Below are 17,772 nucleotides of genomic sequence, written 5' to 3'. Positions count from 1 at the left end.
CTGCAAAGTTGAGCGTGCGCTCCATCCTGTTGTCCAAGCTGTTAACAAAGGTGCTGAATAGTATAGATGCCAGCATTGACCCCTGAGGAACACCACCAGCAACCAGCTGCCAGCTGGACTTTTTTCACCTCCCTGTGAGCCTCCTGGCTGGCCAACTTTCCAGCCATCTTATACTTCACCTACCCACTACATGTCACCAGTTTGGCTTTAAGGATACAATGGCTGTGACATTTGTGTTTTCCCAGCCCTCAGGAACCTCTCCCTTTTAAGATGGCAGTGAGAAGCCTTGCAATGACATCAGCCAGACCCCCTTCTCCCTTGGATGTGTCCTGCCTGCTGCTATGGGCTCATGCGTGTACAATAGCTTAAGGTTTTGTGCAACCAAAGGGTACAAGTCCAAGAGTCCTGTTGTCAATCATCATCCACTTCTCCAGCAGGCCATCCCATAGGACTTTACTCTGATTCTGTCACTGATGACCTCACCAACACAAGCAATAAAGTATGCCCAACCCTCGGCATTGCTGCCTGGTTCTGTTTCATGCAAGCCTACACTGATACAAGCCAATTAAAAGGTATTTGCAACACAGTTTATATTTCATGACGTAGTAAAATACAGAATTTCTTATAGTAGCTTGGCATTTCCTCACACATACGCTGCAAATACTGGCTTTCAGGGGAGTAGTATGCCTTTGAGGCTGTTTTGCCAAAAATTAATAAGTGTAACTGAAATTCTGATACCTCTCTATTAGAAGTCCTTAAATTTTTTTTTTTTTTAAATCACAATTTGAAAACTTGTAGTTATATTCTGCCAGTTATATTCTATTGAGTCTCTCAGGAGATCGTGCTGACCTTTTAAAAACCCCTAGAAACACCACCTACATAAATAACCTCTGCTACATCGGGTAAAAGAACCTCCAGACAACATTAACATGAAGAGAGAGGTTATAGAGGGCTAATGTCAAAAAGCACTGTGAGCAATAAGTAATGCACACAAACCATGATTGATAATGACTAGCACAGAGCCTTAATTCATCTTTTCTCCATCATTTTACTGAGAGGGACCATATCAAATTAAATAGTGACCCAGCAAGGGTTTATTCAACCATACAAAGCAGAGGCATGGAGGAAAGACATATTAAAGTGGCAATGACTGCAGTGTAATTGCAGCTTCTTAAAGGAACACCACCGAGGAAGACGGGCGGTCTTGTACATGAAGCAGCTGAATACTGAGCAGCAAGAAGGCAGGCACCGAGCGACGTTCAGCACCAACGGGCCCGCACCACCCTGCTGAGGACAACTCCTCAAAGCCTCACGCGGGAACCTGTGTTTCACGTACTCACGATACAGGCACGTTTAACCAGCCACGAAAAGGGGGGTGTATTATGACAACTTGCCATAAAAAAAAATGCACAAGGTAGTTCCTGCCCCCAAATTACTTCCTTTCTTTCCTTAGATCAGTTTGCAGAACTCAAGAATTGATCCTCTTGCCTTTTTAGGAATTTGTATACAAACCGTTCAAAGTGCCCGATTTCCCTGTATTTCAGAATAATACGCAGTATGTGGAAAACACAAGCCCAATTCAGCCTTTGAACGCTATCGAGCACTACAAGAGCACTCTCAGCCATATTTTTACTGCTAAAGATTTTTAGAAGTCATTACATAAATTTAGAAGTCTGCAAATGAAAATATCTACAGCACTCATCAAAAAAATGTATAGTGAGAGCTTAAGAATATGAAGTCAATCTATCTAATGACAAAAATCTATTATGCAGTATAATAATTTAATTGATAATTTGCTTTTTTGCATAATGCCTTCATTACCCTTTATTTACTGGAAAATACAGTATAGCGAATTTAGTAAGAATATATCTATTGGAAGAGCACATTTAAGTATCTGTGCATGATGTAAGCAAATACAAGAAATTTGTGACAAAACCTACTCTTGCTCCACTTACTTTTACATAAAAAAACACGGGACATGCAAATCATTATTGCTGTCAGCTTCTTCCTATACACATCACCTGTGAAGTAGCCAACCATAGCAATATATAATTTCTTCACTAAAAGTTATTTTAGAAGACAGAAATACAATAATGATGCAACTTTTGAAAGAAAGATCAAGTGAAGCATTTATTTGTAAGAAAGTTGCAAGTTACCATGCCAAGTCGGCAGAAGGCCTGTGGAAGCAATAGGTACGAGTATATACGTGGTGGGGCAGAGGTTTCAGGGGTCGCTTTTGTGGGTAAAGGGGAATGCAGGAGCCGGGATGTGAAGTCAGAGGGGCCTGACGCTGCCAGGGGCTGAAGTGTAATGCTCCAGTCTAGGTCATTGCCAAAAGTAGCAGAAAATAATAGTACGTGTTTGAAAGCACGACATGGAGTACCAGCCTCTTCTCGCACTTCATATCCACTGTCAGAGATACGGTATTTCTTCTATTTTACAAGGTATCTTCTTTTTTCCTCCTGTATTTCACTAAACTCTCCAAAGAACATTGAAGTCTATAAAAATGCCCTTGGAACAGCAGAATTTAGGGTTTGTAGGAGTATAAACAATGGATCTAAATTTTAGTTGCCCAACCCAAAATATGATAGTAATTCTGTAGCTCATTTCACTTTTTCTGAGAATGCAAAGAGTCATTACAGAACTTATTTTATAAAATAGTCATTAACGATAGATAATTACAGTAATAAAATTTATACTATTAAGGTAATAGCAGCACGGTGATAATATGACACAGAACTGCCAAGAGCAAGGTTACGTGACTTGTCCCAAAATGACAAAACCAGAACCCTGATCTCGCACCATATTTGCTGCTACGGTCAGGATAAGCCTAACTCAGCATTTAACCACATTCTCTTCCAATTAAGATTTTCTTTAGGACTTACCTATACAGCCAAATTGTATTATTGTTGGAGCATATGACTTAAAATGGTTGCAAAAGCAACACTGGTGGACGGAAACATGATGGTTTGGGCCTTTTACTCATCCCAAGTAAAAGCCAGCACCGGAGACTGGGGAGATACTTCAGCTCACGCTGGAGAATGTCACCCAGCCTGGGCTGAATAAAGCAAGGACACCTATGCCTCTATGTCATAAAATGATGCTGTTTTCTTGTGTAATTTGTATATTCCCCCACCCCAACCTGTAAACTACCTTTGGATACTCATAACTTGAACACACTTACTTAATTCCTTTAACTTCAATAAATAATGAACTTCTTAATAATTTGTCTATTTAATATTAAGAACGCAAAAGTTACTAGGCTTTGGACGTAACACAGCTCAGTAGTTGAACAACTGTTTAACAACTGTTTAACAACTTAAACATAAAAATATCATAGAATCTTTGGGCTGGAAGGGACTTTTAAAGGCCATCCAGTCCAAGCCCCTGCCATAAGCAGGGACATCCCCAACTCGAGCAGGTTGCTCAGAGCCCCGTCCAGCCTGACCTGGGATGTTTCCAGGGATGGGGCATCTCCCACCTCTCTGGGCAACCTGGGACAGGATCTCACCACCCACATCATCAAAAACTTCTTCCTTAGATCTGGTCTAAATCTGACCTCTTTTAGTTTAAAACCATCACCCCTTGTCCTATCACTACAGGCCCTGCTAAAAAGTCTGTCCCCAGCTTTCTTATCAGCCCCTTTAAGCCCTGGCAGCTGCAGTAAGGTCTCCCCAGAGCCTTGTCTTCTCCAGACTGAACCCTCCCAGCTCTCCCAGTCTGTCCTCATAGGAGGGGTGTTCCACCCCTCTGAGCATTTCTGCAGCCTTTCTTCCTCCCCCACCCCCATCCTTCACCTTAGATACATACTGCAGCTGAACAACATGCCTTACATATTTTGGATCACTGATGTGCTTTAATATTTCCAAATACAGTATTTGGAAAGAGGAAACCTTTGGAAACAGAATTTGAAGAAGAACTGTAGCTTGGGAAGGAGGAAAGAGGAAATTGTTTCTTATTGCAGATTTCAAAGCAACAATCTTTGTTTTGACTTTAACCGTCACTAGCTGATCCACCATCTGTAAGACAGCATAAAAAGAGGTAGAGATGATATAGATCATCTGTACTCTCTCAGAGAGTTATCTACATTTTAAAATAGGAAAAAAAATTTCCTACTTCATGTCCCAGAAAGGGGATACCACATCTTTCACCTTACAGTATTAAGTCTCTTCTCAGATCCTCTGTTAATAGGATTCCTTTAGCCAGCAGATGGATTGTGAATACAGGCAGTTTCATCTACTAAAAGACAACATAAATCATCATTGAGAAAGGAGAGACCGCAGTAAGGTTATCACCATACAGCCTTCTCCATGAAAGGTTTGCATTAAAGCATTAGTGAAATTAATTCATCTTTCATAAGAGCTTTGAGCAGTATCTGTGATCTATGATAACAACCAATTTCTCACTATGGAAAAAAAAAATTACTCGGGCCTGATAGACTACACAAATCTGCTTTTTTTTAAATGGCCTAACATTATCTGGAGTGTTGCTCCCAGAGGCATCATTTCAGTCTTATGCCTAGCCAAGAGGACCCATAAATCAAGACAGAAAGTTTTGTTAGTTTTATATGCAGTGGGCTGTAATTATTTTGAATTGCATTATGCCTCAATCATTGTAATTACTTTTAGATCATCCTTAAGCAGCTGTAATAAAAAGAAAGGAAATCTGTCTTAAACCATTTCTCACACAAAACATTGTAAATGTGATATGAGAAGTCTGGCTAAAACACACGAGAGCATGGAAATGTAATGTTTGGACAGATATGCTGCTCACGTATTCTGCTGTGTCTACTCAAATTTTCAAAATACACATTATTTTGTGGTCTTATAATTAGCATCATTATTACCAACACTTATCTAGGAAGAAAACAAATGATAACATGATTAATTTTATCTTTAAAAATAGAAACATGTATATGAGAGCCAACACTATGTCACTGTTGGCTTTTTGACGTTGCTGTATTTATGGGTGCTTGAGAGACTCTATGGTCTTCAGTCCAAGATGAAAAAAAGCATAGCATAAAAATCTTCACAATTATTTTCTAACTTCGCAAGTCACATGAAATATATGCTGCCTTGGTCTATGCTAGGTTGCATGCCAAATGAGCATGGGAAGTCACAGAACTGTAAATATCGATGCTGCTATTATCTGCATTATTGTAGTCCTGAAGAGCCCATATCACGTTCCTCTTCCGCTGTGCGAAGCTCTAAAATAAAACTGAGGTAAACTCCCCAGCCTGTTCTATGAGTCTTGCCGCAACACTATTACAAGGAATTGTGCTGTGTGCAGGAAGAGAACTAAACTTTCACAGTCCTTTGAGGATTCCTTGTTATCTTAATTGTGACTGTTTGTGGATTTTCTCTTTTCTTATTTATTCCTCCTCCAAGTAAACAGCATCACTGAGAACACCGGAACATGGTGCTTTCTCCTTAGAAAAGTCATTTAAGGTCACATAACGAATGGGAACAGTAAGAAGGCCTCAGATCCTCAAAAGGTATTTAGCTGCTCCTTGGTTCTGGACTTAATAGTCCTGTACCTAAAGCAGCGCTGCTGGGTGTACTGAACAGAGAAGCTATTGCTCCAAACACAAACGTGGGAACAACCGATCCCTGAGCACCCACAAGAAACAAACACAACCCCCGGTTCACAAAACAGTGTGGGAAAGCCACTAGACTCAACCATTTCTCCCAGAGACTGTGAAGAATTATTCATGTAAGAGGCGGTAATAAACGATGCTGAACAAGTTACAAATTTGCCAGTCTCATGATGAAACAACAGCAGGGAAATAATGATGGAAATAATTCTTCCTGGGTATCAATGAACAATCCATAATTTGGCCTATGGCTGTTAAGCGTGATAACAGCATTCACACGCTGCTGTTCAGTGCTCTCAGTATCACAATCAAATCATTCAGCAGCACTGTTCCTTTCGTACTTATGTTGTCAATCACCCATACTGCTACAGTTTATTGCTGATGAAGGAGAAAAATAAATATCTGAGTAACTGCTTGCAGTTCATTCAAAATGATATAACACTTAACTTCAAAGAAGTATTTAAGATGTTTATTCACAGGAGGTAAAAGCTAGTAAAATTATGTCAAAGGCAGTCTCCCTTCCAGTACAGAGATATAGAATATACAAATAAATAATTTAGTACCAAAGTCAAGAAAAATAACCTACATCCCATCAATGGCGTAATTACTTATGGAACGCTCTTCCAAGCATGCATGCACTATGTAAATATCTCTAAGTGTGTATATTTACAAATTCTAAATTAATTTTAAAAGTTTATTTAGTTCTTCCTTATATTAAAGTAGTAACGTGTTTGATCCACAAATGTTATAGGAATTCAACAAATTTATTCACTTGGCTTGTAGTAAACACTAACCATTAAACACCCATGTTCTAGATGTTCGTAAGAAATTAAAAAAGAGCAAATTAAATTAAACATCAATGAAGAGAACAGCAGGCAAAGACTGCACTTGCAGATCCCACTGCACTTGCCGATGCAGTGGAAGAAAACCCTCAGCTGTGCTTGAGGGTTCTGGGTTTGACAAGACCTTCCCCTTCAACTTCTGAGCACGCACCACTCCCCAGTTCTTAAGAGAACAACCAAAAAAGGGAGTACGAGGGCAGTGTCAGAGGAAAATGTCAATATGTTTTCAAGTTACGTGTATTCTTGCACCAGTAAGAAACCACCCCTTCCCTACATACTTGCAGTGACTGCAGTAGTACCTAGCTGTACTGAACATAAACCAGTATTGCTGCAACCACGATTACAGAGCTGCTGCTGCTGAATACAAATGGCACCCATTCAAAGTCACGGCTCACCCTGCCAAGGAGTAAGTCGCCCTGAAACAGAGTTGCAATTGGCACTGTGTGCTATTCCTTTGGTTTTAAATGCACAAACAAGTCTTTTCATCACTGTCTCCATCCTTCACAAGGATCTCCTACTACACAAAGAACTCCATTTGAATTTGGTAAATCCATGCAATGATTTAAAACATATGTTAGAGGTGACAAGAAACCAACAAACAAACAAATAAAAAACCAAGACTGGATTCTGACCTTATTTACATTACTGGGAGTAGCTACTCAAGTAACCAGAGCAAATCAGAATCAAACTTAATATTCAGGAATGCTCTATGGTTTTGTACGTACCTCAGGGAAATAATCCTGTGGAAACTTCTCTTTTTCCAGCATGGGTGTGCTTTCTAAAGTGTCTGAGTAGATTTCTTTCCCAGTAACCTTTTTATACTTCTTAGCTAGGAAGAGATATAAAACAAAATTAACATATGTATCTTTAACATTATAAGCAACTTACAGCATTCATTGGCAAAACAGTGGCATCTGCAAAATAGGTAGCAGGGTCTTAGCAAAAACATACAAAACACGGAGCTGTTCCGGAGGAAAAAGCAGAGATCACTAAACCGTGTATAAACGTACTTGTCTTTATCAGACATCTTTAAGCCATACAGTTATGGGTACTGCTATTTGTACTGCTCAGAGCACTGTAAGGTCTTGGAGCTCTAACTATGAACCAGGTCTCTGTACACGCTTGCATTCTAAACTTTCTGGCATGGTTCTTCCAGGAGATGCCTGTTTGTGTCCTCAGCCAGCATCCAGCAATCTATGCTGGATAATTAACAGGAATATTAATTAATACAAAACACATTAAGGTAAAAAATGTTACTTATGAGTAGTGATTATCTGTATGTTTTATCTAGCAACTCTTCAGGTTGTAAGTCCACCTACCCAAGCATCAACTGATGCACATCTGTAACACATTATTAATTATAGCTTTTACCCATCAAGCAAGTACATAATCATTCATTGAGATCATCTCAGCTTTTTGCTTTTTGCTTTACATCAACAAGATTGACAATCATCATCGACTTAGTGTTTGGCCGCACTTAAATTGTCTGCTGGGCTAGCTGTGTCAGGTGGCGGGGCTGATTTTTGTCACTCTAGAACTGACCCAGTAATGCTGGTGGAAGTCCTAACGAAAGATGAATTGACCATAAGCTGAGTAGCCCATTCCTTTTGTGGAACTGATCTGAGGTAGACTTGTTTTCAGTTAACAATTGTCTCTGCAAATAAAGGTGACAGCCTCAAGCCATCCACTGAAGTCATTCAAATACTAGATCGCCCCAACAGAAAACAAAAAATGTGAAAAAAAGTTCTTAATATGAATGGACTGAGTGTTTTCCCTAAGAGACGTGCAAGTAGCAGAGAATACGCTGCACCAAAACTAAGTGGTTTACTGAGTGGTGTAGACCAGGGAGAGTAGAAATTTCTCTCTGTAATATCCTAAAACAGAAATGGGGACAGCCAACGGAATTCAGAAACAGCAATTTGAAACCAGATAAAAAGAGGAAGTTCATTTCATATTTAATTCATTGTTTTGCTGGACAACTTACTGTCCCAGACTGTCAGAGCTGCGCAAGAACCCAAAAAAGAATTGGATATTCGTAACTATTTAAATACCTAGAACTGCAGCAGAAATCATACATGCATGAACAGAGCTTTAGAGAGTTGTTAAGCTTCAAGGCCTAACCTAGGCAGACTCCTGAGGTGCAATTGCCTCATAGCTGTTCATCAGAGGATTTCCTCTGGGTCTCTGACACATTTAGAAACAGTTACTGGACCAGACAGACCAGTGGTCTCATGCTGTACAGCCATCTCTGCATGCATAGGTGGAAACAATTTTCAACCCTGCCAACATCCCTACTACCTACATGCCAGCTTCCCTCAATCAAAAAGGCCAGTAGCATAAATTGCCAAGTTTCAGCTGGGTGTTCCTTAATCAGTTAAGTGACTGAAAATTATTAAAAAAATAAAAATCAGATCTCAGGACAAAAAGGCATTCTTTTTTTTCCTTATTTAGAATCCTTATTTAGACCTTTAATATCATCAAGTCCATCCGTTTGCCTAGCACTGCCAAGCCCACCACTAAACCATGTCCCCAAGCACCACATTTACACATCTTCTAAATACCTCCAGGGATGGTGACTCAACCCCTTCCCTGGGCAGCCTGTTCCAATGCTTGACAGCCCTTTCAGTGAAGAAATTTTTCCTAATATCCAATCTAAACCTCCCCTGGTGCAACTTCAGGCCTTTTCCTCTTGTCCAAACAACACTTCCTCCTGAAATGTTCTGTGCCTATACACGCAGCTCAGTCAACTCTGAATTTTTTGTATAGTCACTTGAAACCCCTTAGACTAAACAAACAGTCTTATTTTTGAATGGCCTTCACTGATACTAGGTCTTCTGCACCAGTTCTCCTGATCAGATTACTTCAAAGCAAGAAAGTAAAGATCTTGCTCTGGGGACATGCTGAAGATGAACTGGACTCACTCCATTCAAATCCCGTATCAATCGCTCTGTGACCCTGTAGCCACCCACCTCTTTCAGATGATCCATTTCTGGCTATCAGCACGTGAGGGTGACGTGAATTTAAAGCTGGAATGGGTGCTGTGTTTGTAAAAGAGACCTAGCGGTAAAGCACACCACTTTCCAAGCCTTTAATGAATGGTTACATCACAGAGAGAAATAGCACAGACTTTTCTGCCTTAAGAATCGATCTATGGATCTATACAGCTCATGAACAAGAGGTTCTGCTTCTTGATCCACTTTGTACTCGCTCTCTCTCCTGATCAGGGCAATGTATCGGCATGTCTGAAGGTGAGAATCTGACTTAATTTACCAAACTCCTCCAACACAGGAATTCGGGCAGCTATCTTACAGCTACTGTTAAGCTGGAACTACCCAACTGGATTGAGTTTTGACTAGGAAAGCGTAAGAGAAAAACTCCAAAACAACTATTATCAAGAGCCCCGAACTGTCCAGTTCTACTGGATATCTGGTGAAAATACCAAGCAATACAAAAACTTGTCACTTTAAGTTGCCTCGATAAATTATTTTTATATAATCTGAGGAAACATTTACTGTAATGTAGCAAAAAAAAGTATCATTCTTTATGTGCCAATCACTTTGAGATCTGGCTCCCACAGGAAGACTACAGAAATATCGCGATAAACTAATGTGGCATCATTCTAAGTAGATCGTGGATGGATGTGCCTCTTTCAGTAAGTTAAACAGTGTCAGCAAAAAGATCCCGATGCCATCCAGGATACAGAAAACATTTGGCAGAACTGTAACGACTGAAGGCTTCTGCTGTGAGAACCTAAATAAAAGGGAGCACTTGGCGGAAAGGAGGCACTTTGCCATCAGTTTACATTAACATCAATGCTAAATATGAACCAGCAATTCATTCACATGACTGCTGAGAAGTAAGCGCACGAGGAAAGAAGCATGCCTTCTCATGTACCTCCAAGTAAAAATACTTCTATGCTATTTCTGATTTCACACCAGAGAAAACGAGATTCTTTCTGTAAATCAAAGTGGTAGACTGACACTGGCCTAATACCCCAGTCAGCAAACTCCTCTGTCGGATGATGGCCTTTCAGAACACATAGCTTCTCAATAGTTCAAATTGTAAGCAAACTTTTGGGTCTCTGACCACTGTAAAAATAGTCCAACACCTTCTATGCTGTAGTAAATAATACGCTGCGGCTGTAGAAGAAAATTGCTCTAATTTTAAAACTCAAATATGTCTTCCTGAGAACTGAAAGGCAGAGACAGTCTTTTTTTTCCCCAAAGACTGTATTCAGTCACATCCAACTGTACGGTGAATTTGGAAAGACACAGTGATGTTACAGAAATATCGAATTGTATATAAACATCTATTTTTTGCATGCTTTTGAGTGGAACCAGAATTTCATAATGATTTTTGTGCAGAGAACGTTTGTATCCATTTGGATTTTTCCTCTGATTTAAGAGCTTAATACACTGTGAAAATGTCAATAGTCATGAGAGAAGAGGCAAGTTTTACATTTCCGCTGAAAGATGGGAGCCTTCAGGGTCATATTTTACAAACACTACACTGGGAGACTGATTCTGCTGTACGTTAAGAGAACAGCGGGTGACTTACAACATCGATACAGTATAGCACCTGCTTTCCTTGGATTTTTATTACAAGTTTTTTCCTTCCAAGTGATGACTGGGCCAAACACAGCTTTATGTGCACGATTCACACCCCATTTGGCTTTGCTAAGGTTTTGCTGAGCAAAATGAAGCACTGAACATTTAAAGTGTTTATTTTCTGGAACAAGTATCTGCTTATTTCTTTTATATTGATTATTTTCCCCTAAACCTTCTCCTTCCATCGTGTCACTTCTTTTAATTCTTTAATTTTCTTTTAAAAGCCGTACAGTAGCAGATAAGCTGTCAATCAATGGTTAATAAACCCCGAAAGCTCCTCTTTTCCTAAAGCAGTTGTCATTCCACTCTGTCAGATGTCACCAGTGCAGGACACCTCTTGTGTATGACCAGTGGGAGGGAACTTTAGGTGGAATTCAGAGTGAAACCGCCAGTCCTCCAGCACTGGTGCGATGAAACTGTGGGATCAGGAATTAGTGTGCAGATCCAGTTCAGGTATTACTGATACTCAAAGCCATTCACATGGCAAAATGAATAAATATTTACTAACCAGCAGGCTGTTCAATCCGGGGACTGGGTAAGACCTGGGACACCCAACTTCACGCACAATGCCAATTTCCTCCAACATTTCCACCCTGCACACAGTTCATCTGATAATACTACCATTACTTAGCGTCTGCAAAACTGTTCTTGTTTGGGAGAAAGACTAAATATTAGAAGTCCCTACCTCACTATTGAGTTTTCCAGTACGGTCTCTCAGAAATAAAATCTATTCTGAACTGCCTATGAAACTATAGCTAAAATTTTCCTTCAGCATTGAAATCCATGATGACAGGAGGACTTGTATTGGATAAATCTTGAATTGCTATATACATAGAACTACCGCTCAAATATTTCAGGGAAGGAAGACCCTGTACCCTCAATTACATGAGCAGAGAGAATCTGTCTCTACTGAGAACAAAAATAATGAATCTATATAATTAAGACAATTAGTTCCCTCTACAGTTAACCACCATTTCAACAGTGTCTCAAATTAATGGGATACTAGATATAGTATTAATGTGATTCAGCTCAGTAAGCTAAATGAAGCTCAGAAGATTTTTGTATTTAATATACAGACAGTTCTCAACTGAAATAACATAAATTTTACATAATCTTTTCTATATACACCTCAGGAAGCATTCAATAATTTTCTATGATATTTCTAATACTTAATGTACATAGCCTAGCATTACTTTTAAACTTCTGAGATTTAGCAAGACCTCCAACCTGATGGATCAATGTGGGTTAAAAACAATGACACCCTCCTACTGACCTGCACTGCTCCCAAGTAATTTAAGCCATAAATCTACCTCAGCTGGTTTGCAAAATGGCCATCACTGTTGGACATTTAAGGTCTTGGTCCTATACCTGATCTACATGGAAGAACCTTGTGGCCATTCACAGTTCTTTTGAAATCATCAGGGATCTCTATGGATCCAAAGGTCCATCTGCATGGGAATGATTAATGCATCGGTTTTCAACCTGTGGCCGGTCCATTGACTTCTTCTAAGAGGTCTATAAAAGGCAAGAAAAGTAACGTCTGTCGTCAATGGGCTTGCATGCATTAGACAGAAGTCTGCACATCAGGGAAAAAACTGCACCACTATCAGAAAAGATGACAGAAAAGCTGCCTTGATGTATAAAGCCAATTAACAATTAACAACATTTAATTCCTTTGCTTACCTTTAAAATCAAACTGGTAAATGTTTTTCAAAGATTCATGAAGAAAGTAAAAACTTCCTAGAGCCTGTAAAAAACAACAATAAAATAATAAATTATAAATATTCACTTTTGCTAACCAAAAGAAAAAAGTATCATGCCTTCCAATTGAAAAAAATCAGGAGAAATTAAATACTAATAAAAAAAGTAAAAAATAGTAATTTTATTTAAGATCTATAAAAATATTAATTTCCTTTGGTGCTTCTCTGAAGTTTCATAAGCATTTATAAAGAAGATCCTTAACAGCTGACTAAACACGGTAAGGGCACAATTACCAGGTGTACTTTTAGAAACACCAAACAGACGGATGCAACTAGTAATACAGAGAAGTACCTTTCTAAATACCGAACACATCCCCACAATTCTTTTGTAAAAGCCTGACAATTTCTGCTTCACTTCAGAGCAAAACAAATGCTTTTGGAGACTGCAGTACAGAAACAAGAGAAGGGCTGAGAGATTCAATAGCTTGTGAGAGCCAGGCACAGGTTTTCCACCTTCCTACCGAGTTGTGTGAACGACTTTGCCAGCTGCAGAGCAGGCAACAACACTTAAAATCTAGCAGGAGTGTTGGGAATATCTGTACACGCTTGTACAGCTTTGCCTGTTCGTAAGTGTTTTGACAACAAAGGTAATGACTGAACAGTACAGTATGCCCATCCCTGCTAGCCACACTTGGGGAGCAAGTGCTACTCCCCACTTCAGTGTGGAGCCTACAGAGGCAAGTATTTTCTCACAATGCACTGACCCAAAGAGAAAGAATACACAAATGTCTAGCAGAGAGGCTTAGACGTTTGAATACACGTGAAGTTTCTTCACACTGGCGGAAGCGATGTGTTTCTAAGTATAAGCAGAAGTTAGTGCCCACAACACATGAAAAACTTGAGTTACTATTGAAAATAATGTGTTCATAGATCAGATTTAGATAGGACTTGTAAGTCCTTCTGCTGATCTAGTCCCGAGCAACTACTCTCTTCAGTTGTTCCCCCCCCCCCCCCAAACGGTGAGCTAATCCAACTACAGAATTCGGTTCGAGTTTTAATGATTAATCCATGGCCGAGTAAAGCATGTAAATATAGAAGTAATCTCTACTCCATTCAGAAAAGCTTATAAACTCCCAACTCAGCAAATCGATTTTAAAAGCACGCTGAAATCCACCCATATTCAGCAGAATATTAGTACCTTTTACTTAGTACTTAAGTACTTTCTGGTTTCTGAAGATTTCCAAGATCTTAATCCTCAGCCCACTGTTAAAGAAAGCATCTTTGTTCAGGATCCCACCTAAGCATAGCCCTTAGCTGCACAGGCACAAGCACCTTGGTCCCAACATCGACAAGAGCTCAAATGCCACTGCCTTCAGACTGACCACAGTGCAGGGTGTGCTGTCCAGCTGGTGAGAATGGTGGTCAGCCTGCTGTGGATTTCAGGACCCTCTTCTGTGCCACAGAGTTCCCATCAGATATGAGGAAATCCACTCCAAGCTTCCCATGTCTAATAACTATATATCATCCATTTTCTCGGTACACACTCTCAGACTTCAGGGACCCAGTTTACAAAGGCCTGAGTGAACTCAGCTGCAACTGGCACTAACGGCACTGTGCTCCAAATACACACATCATAGCAGAGTGAGGATACCGTTGCTGCAACCACAGTGTCTTAGGCAAGTAAAACAAAGAAATGAAGATCTGAAGTGCAAGAGTCCCCCTAGCCCAGAGGTGGTCCTCAAACACGGCAGGTACAATGCCCACGGTCACACGCTGGCAGCAGAGAGTGCCGACACAGACTCTGCGGAGGGTGGTGGAGGCATGCTGCATGGCTTACGCGTCCGGAGGAGCTGGCCGCCCCTCGGCTGCCACCCAGACAGGACCCAGTGCATCCTAGACCTATGTGTATTAGCTAGACTGTTTCCAAGAGACACGTGAAAGGCAACATAGAAAGACAACCCTATTATCACAGAAAGGACTCTTCCTCCACTGGAACATTTTCCAGGGTTTGCAAGTCACAAATCTAGGCCATGCCTGATAAACAACTTTCTGACTTGCACCTAAAAACCTCTGCAGATGAGGCTTCCACAACCTCCCAACACCATTTTTCCCTATCCTGAAACTACCAAGTTTCCTCAGCAGGGACAATCCTGCCTTCCTGCTCCAGTCTCTTCTTCCTGTCCTCACAGCGGTGACCCCTGCTCCTTTGCCAGTGAAGCTCCACGGGCTGAAGGCCGCTAACCTGGGGTGCTCAGACTGAGACAGTCCCTTCCTGCCTCCATTTGTGTCATGGACGCTTTGCCAAGATTTCACCTCACGGCCTGTGAGCTTGCTGCCTGCTTTTACTTCTTCACAGTCCTATAATACACTGTTTTCCTCCAGTTAATGAGAGGAAAATTACATATTAGAAGAGAGTAAAGGAAAATCAAGTGAGAAAGGAAAGAGTAGCGTAAACAGACTTTAGAGTGGAATATAAAAAATGTATAAATTTTAAATGAGAACCTGATGAGCCTTTAAATACATCTCATGCACTCAACAGAAGTGGAGGGGGGAAAAAAAAGCAGCCTGCCACTAGATGAACTCTTACTGAGAAGTATAAAAGCAGAAATGCATTAAGCAAAAAGGATGATTTAGTTTCATTTTGTCTTTTACTCCTGTAACGACAGAGACCCTCCTGGCAGAGTAGTTTGGTTCAGTGACTGCTGCATTATTTATGAGATGCTGCACATCCAGAGATTAAACATTTGCTGATTTGTCAAAAGCACAAACATGGGGTTCTGCCCATCGCCTTGACATATTAGTCCATCCAACAGAAAACACTGTCACACATTTAATTGATGAGTACACTTCCCTGCGACCCAGTCAGCTTCCTTTAAGTCTCTGGGTTTCTTCCTTATAATACGGAGCAGGCAAATAAGAAAATGCAGGAGAGTCTTGTAGAGGACTCAAGGTTAACTGTCCTGCCACAAGGACACATGCCAGAAAAAAACCCAAAACCCTGATGGCAAGATAAAAACATTGCCATCTGATATTTAATTTCTAACTGAAGAAATTGTCATTAGCAATAGAAAATGCTGCTGTCTCGAACTAACTTTCACTATACTGGGGCCTTTGGGCTTTAAAACCAGGAGATTATTCTTAAATAGCAGTATGTTTACAGAGATCTTTTTGTGGAGAAAAGTGTATTTTGTCTCCCAGAGAGCTAGAACTAGGTAAAAGTCTTAAAATCACATGCAAGCTACAGTTAAAATTCAATTGTTGTACTTGAAAGTAACTTTCCTAAACTCACTTACAAAGCCCCCAGTTAACACAAAGAAAGAAAACTACATGCTATCACAACTGTAAATTTTGTGGAAAGGCAGGAGGTCCTACGTTAAAAGTGCCTGCTTCTTTGAGTGCACATTGACACTGCTCAGATGCATCATCATCAACGAAAAACACAGATGGCAGAAAGTTATTTTCAGAATTCTCCTTGATAAAACTCAGTTACAGTGAGGTTGATCAAAAACAGGGGCTTGGGATGGGGTTAGAAGATGAGGCTCAGCTGTGGTACCCTTGCTTCACGTGGACTTGTGAAGGCAGTGACAGTGACTGGGTTTGTGAATACCTCTCACATGAGCAGGCACCTCACAATACCGTTCTGTATCACAGAATTTAATCTCACGCATAAGCATCTTATATTAACATCAACGCATTTCATACACACGCAGTTTTTATCCTACTGAAATCAGTGCAATCAATTATGAAGTAAAGTACTTCTGGGTGGAAGGACACTACAGTTAAGCTCTTATCTGCTTATTTATTTGGAGGGCTGACCTTAGATAAAAGCTTACAACATAAGAATTCTATCAAATTTAAATAATTTGAATCTGATATATATCTCTATATTACAAAAAAAGGAGAGTATGAACAGCTGGATGAGTTCACAGTTATAAAATCTAGTTAAATAGGATTACTCTATTTTACTAGAAGCTATTATTAACTCTATTGAGTGCATTAAAGTCATGTTCTCCAGACTTGAGTCATTCTCCCCCCTCCCACTCTTTCTGAAATTCTTCCCAGCTCATCCATTTCTTTCTTCAATGCACAGGGCAAGATCTGACATATGTAAAGATAACACTTTGTTACATAATATTACTCTCTAAGAACTCGGTATAAGGATACAGCTTTATTTCAGCTCCTTATATGGTCTTCAGAGGAAAAAATGAGCCTCAGTAAGCATCTGGAAAAGATCATCCTAAATGCCTCAAGTCCGAAAAAATTAAAAGCAAATGAAAATGGGATCCTGGAATGGGAAATCCTGGGATACGTCAGAAAAATGTGGCCAATTCAGCCTACCTATAACATCTAAATACTGGTTTTGAGGGAGCTTTTCTTTTTCTCATAATCTAAGGTAGCAGAATCATGCAGGCTGGAAGGGACTTCTGGGGTCTCCAGTCCAACCCCCGTCCGAAGCAGGGCTGACAACCGGGCATTGCTCAGGTAAGATTAAAAACTCTTCAGGGTTGGAGACTGCCTCCCCTTTTAAAGCCTCTGTTCCAGCGTTTGACCACCTTCAGGGCAAACCTTTTTCCTCCCATTCTCATTAGAATTCCCCTTGCCGCAGCTGAGGCGGAAAAGTAAGGCTTACTTAAAAAAAAAAAAAGTGCAAATAGTGACCTATCCAAAACAGGCACAAATCATTTTAAAGACAGGTGAAAATTTAGATCTAGGTGACAGGATTATGAATTCTGAAGCTTCTCTATGTAACATGTCAATAAGTAATCGAAGAAGAATCAAGATGCTCTAAAAACTCTGTTTTATTTAGATGCTATAACTCTATTAAAAACAGTACTGCCACTTGTGCTCAAGCTACAGTTTTATTTCTGAGCACCCTGATTTGCTCACTGCTTGACTTCTTACAGTTTTAGTCTCATTTTTAAAAACTAATTTTGAAGAATTATGCAGTAGAAGTTTGATTTGATAGTCTATATTTGCAGCACCAAGTGTCAACTAATTGTGCACAAAGACTCTCCGACAGCGATTAAGTA

At 40.1% G+C, this 17,772-nt stretch overlaps 1 protein-coding gene across 1 annotated transcript in view; it reads right to left on the bottom strand.

The window, feature by feature from the left end:
- INPP5A (inositol polyphosphate-5-phosphatase A) overlaps positions 1 to 17,772 on the bottom strand; it is a gene marked incomplete at both ends in the record, with an annotated part of 254,642 nt that overhangs the window by 103,829 nt on the left and 133,041 nt on the right. The window contains 2 exons of the mRNA XM_082001927.1: positions 7,161 to 7,264; positions 12,726 to 12,789. Of these exons, the coding sequence (XP_081858053.1) occupies positions 7,161 to 7,264; positions 12,726 to 12,789 (168 nt within the window). The remainder of the gene's footprint in view (positions 1 to 7,160; positions 7,265 to 12,725; positions 12,790 to 17,772) is intronic.

Source organism: Phaethon aethereus (genome assembly GCF_964289735.1).
Source record: "Phaethon aethereus genome assembly, chromosome: 7".
NCBI lineage: Eukaryota > Metazoa > Chordata > Aves > Phaethontiformes > Phaethontidae > Phaethon > Phaethon aethereus.
Note: the sequence above shows the minus strand (reverse complement) of the source record. Positions and strands in the feature narration are given on the sequence as shown.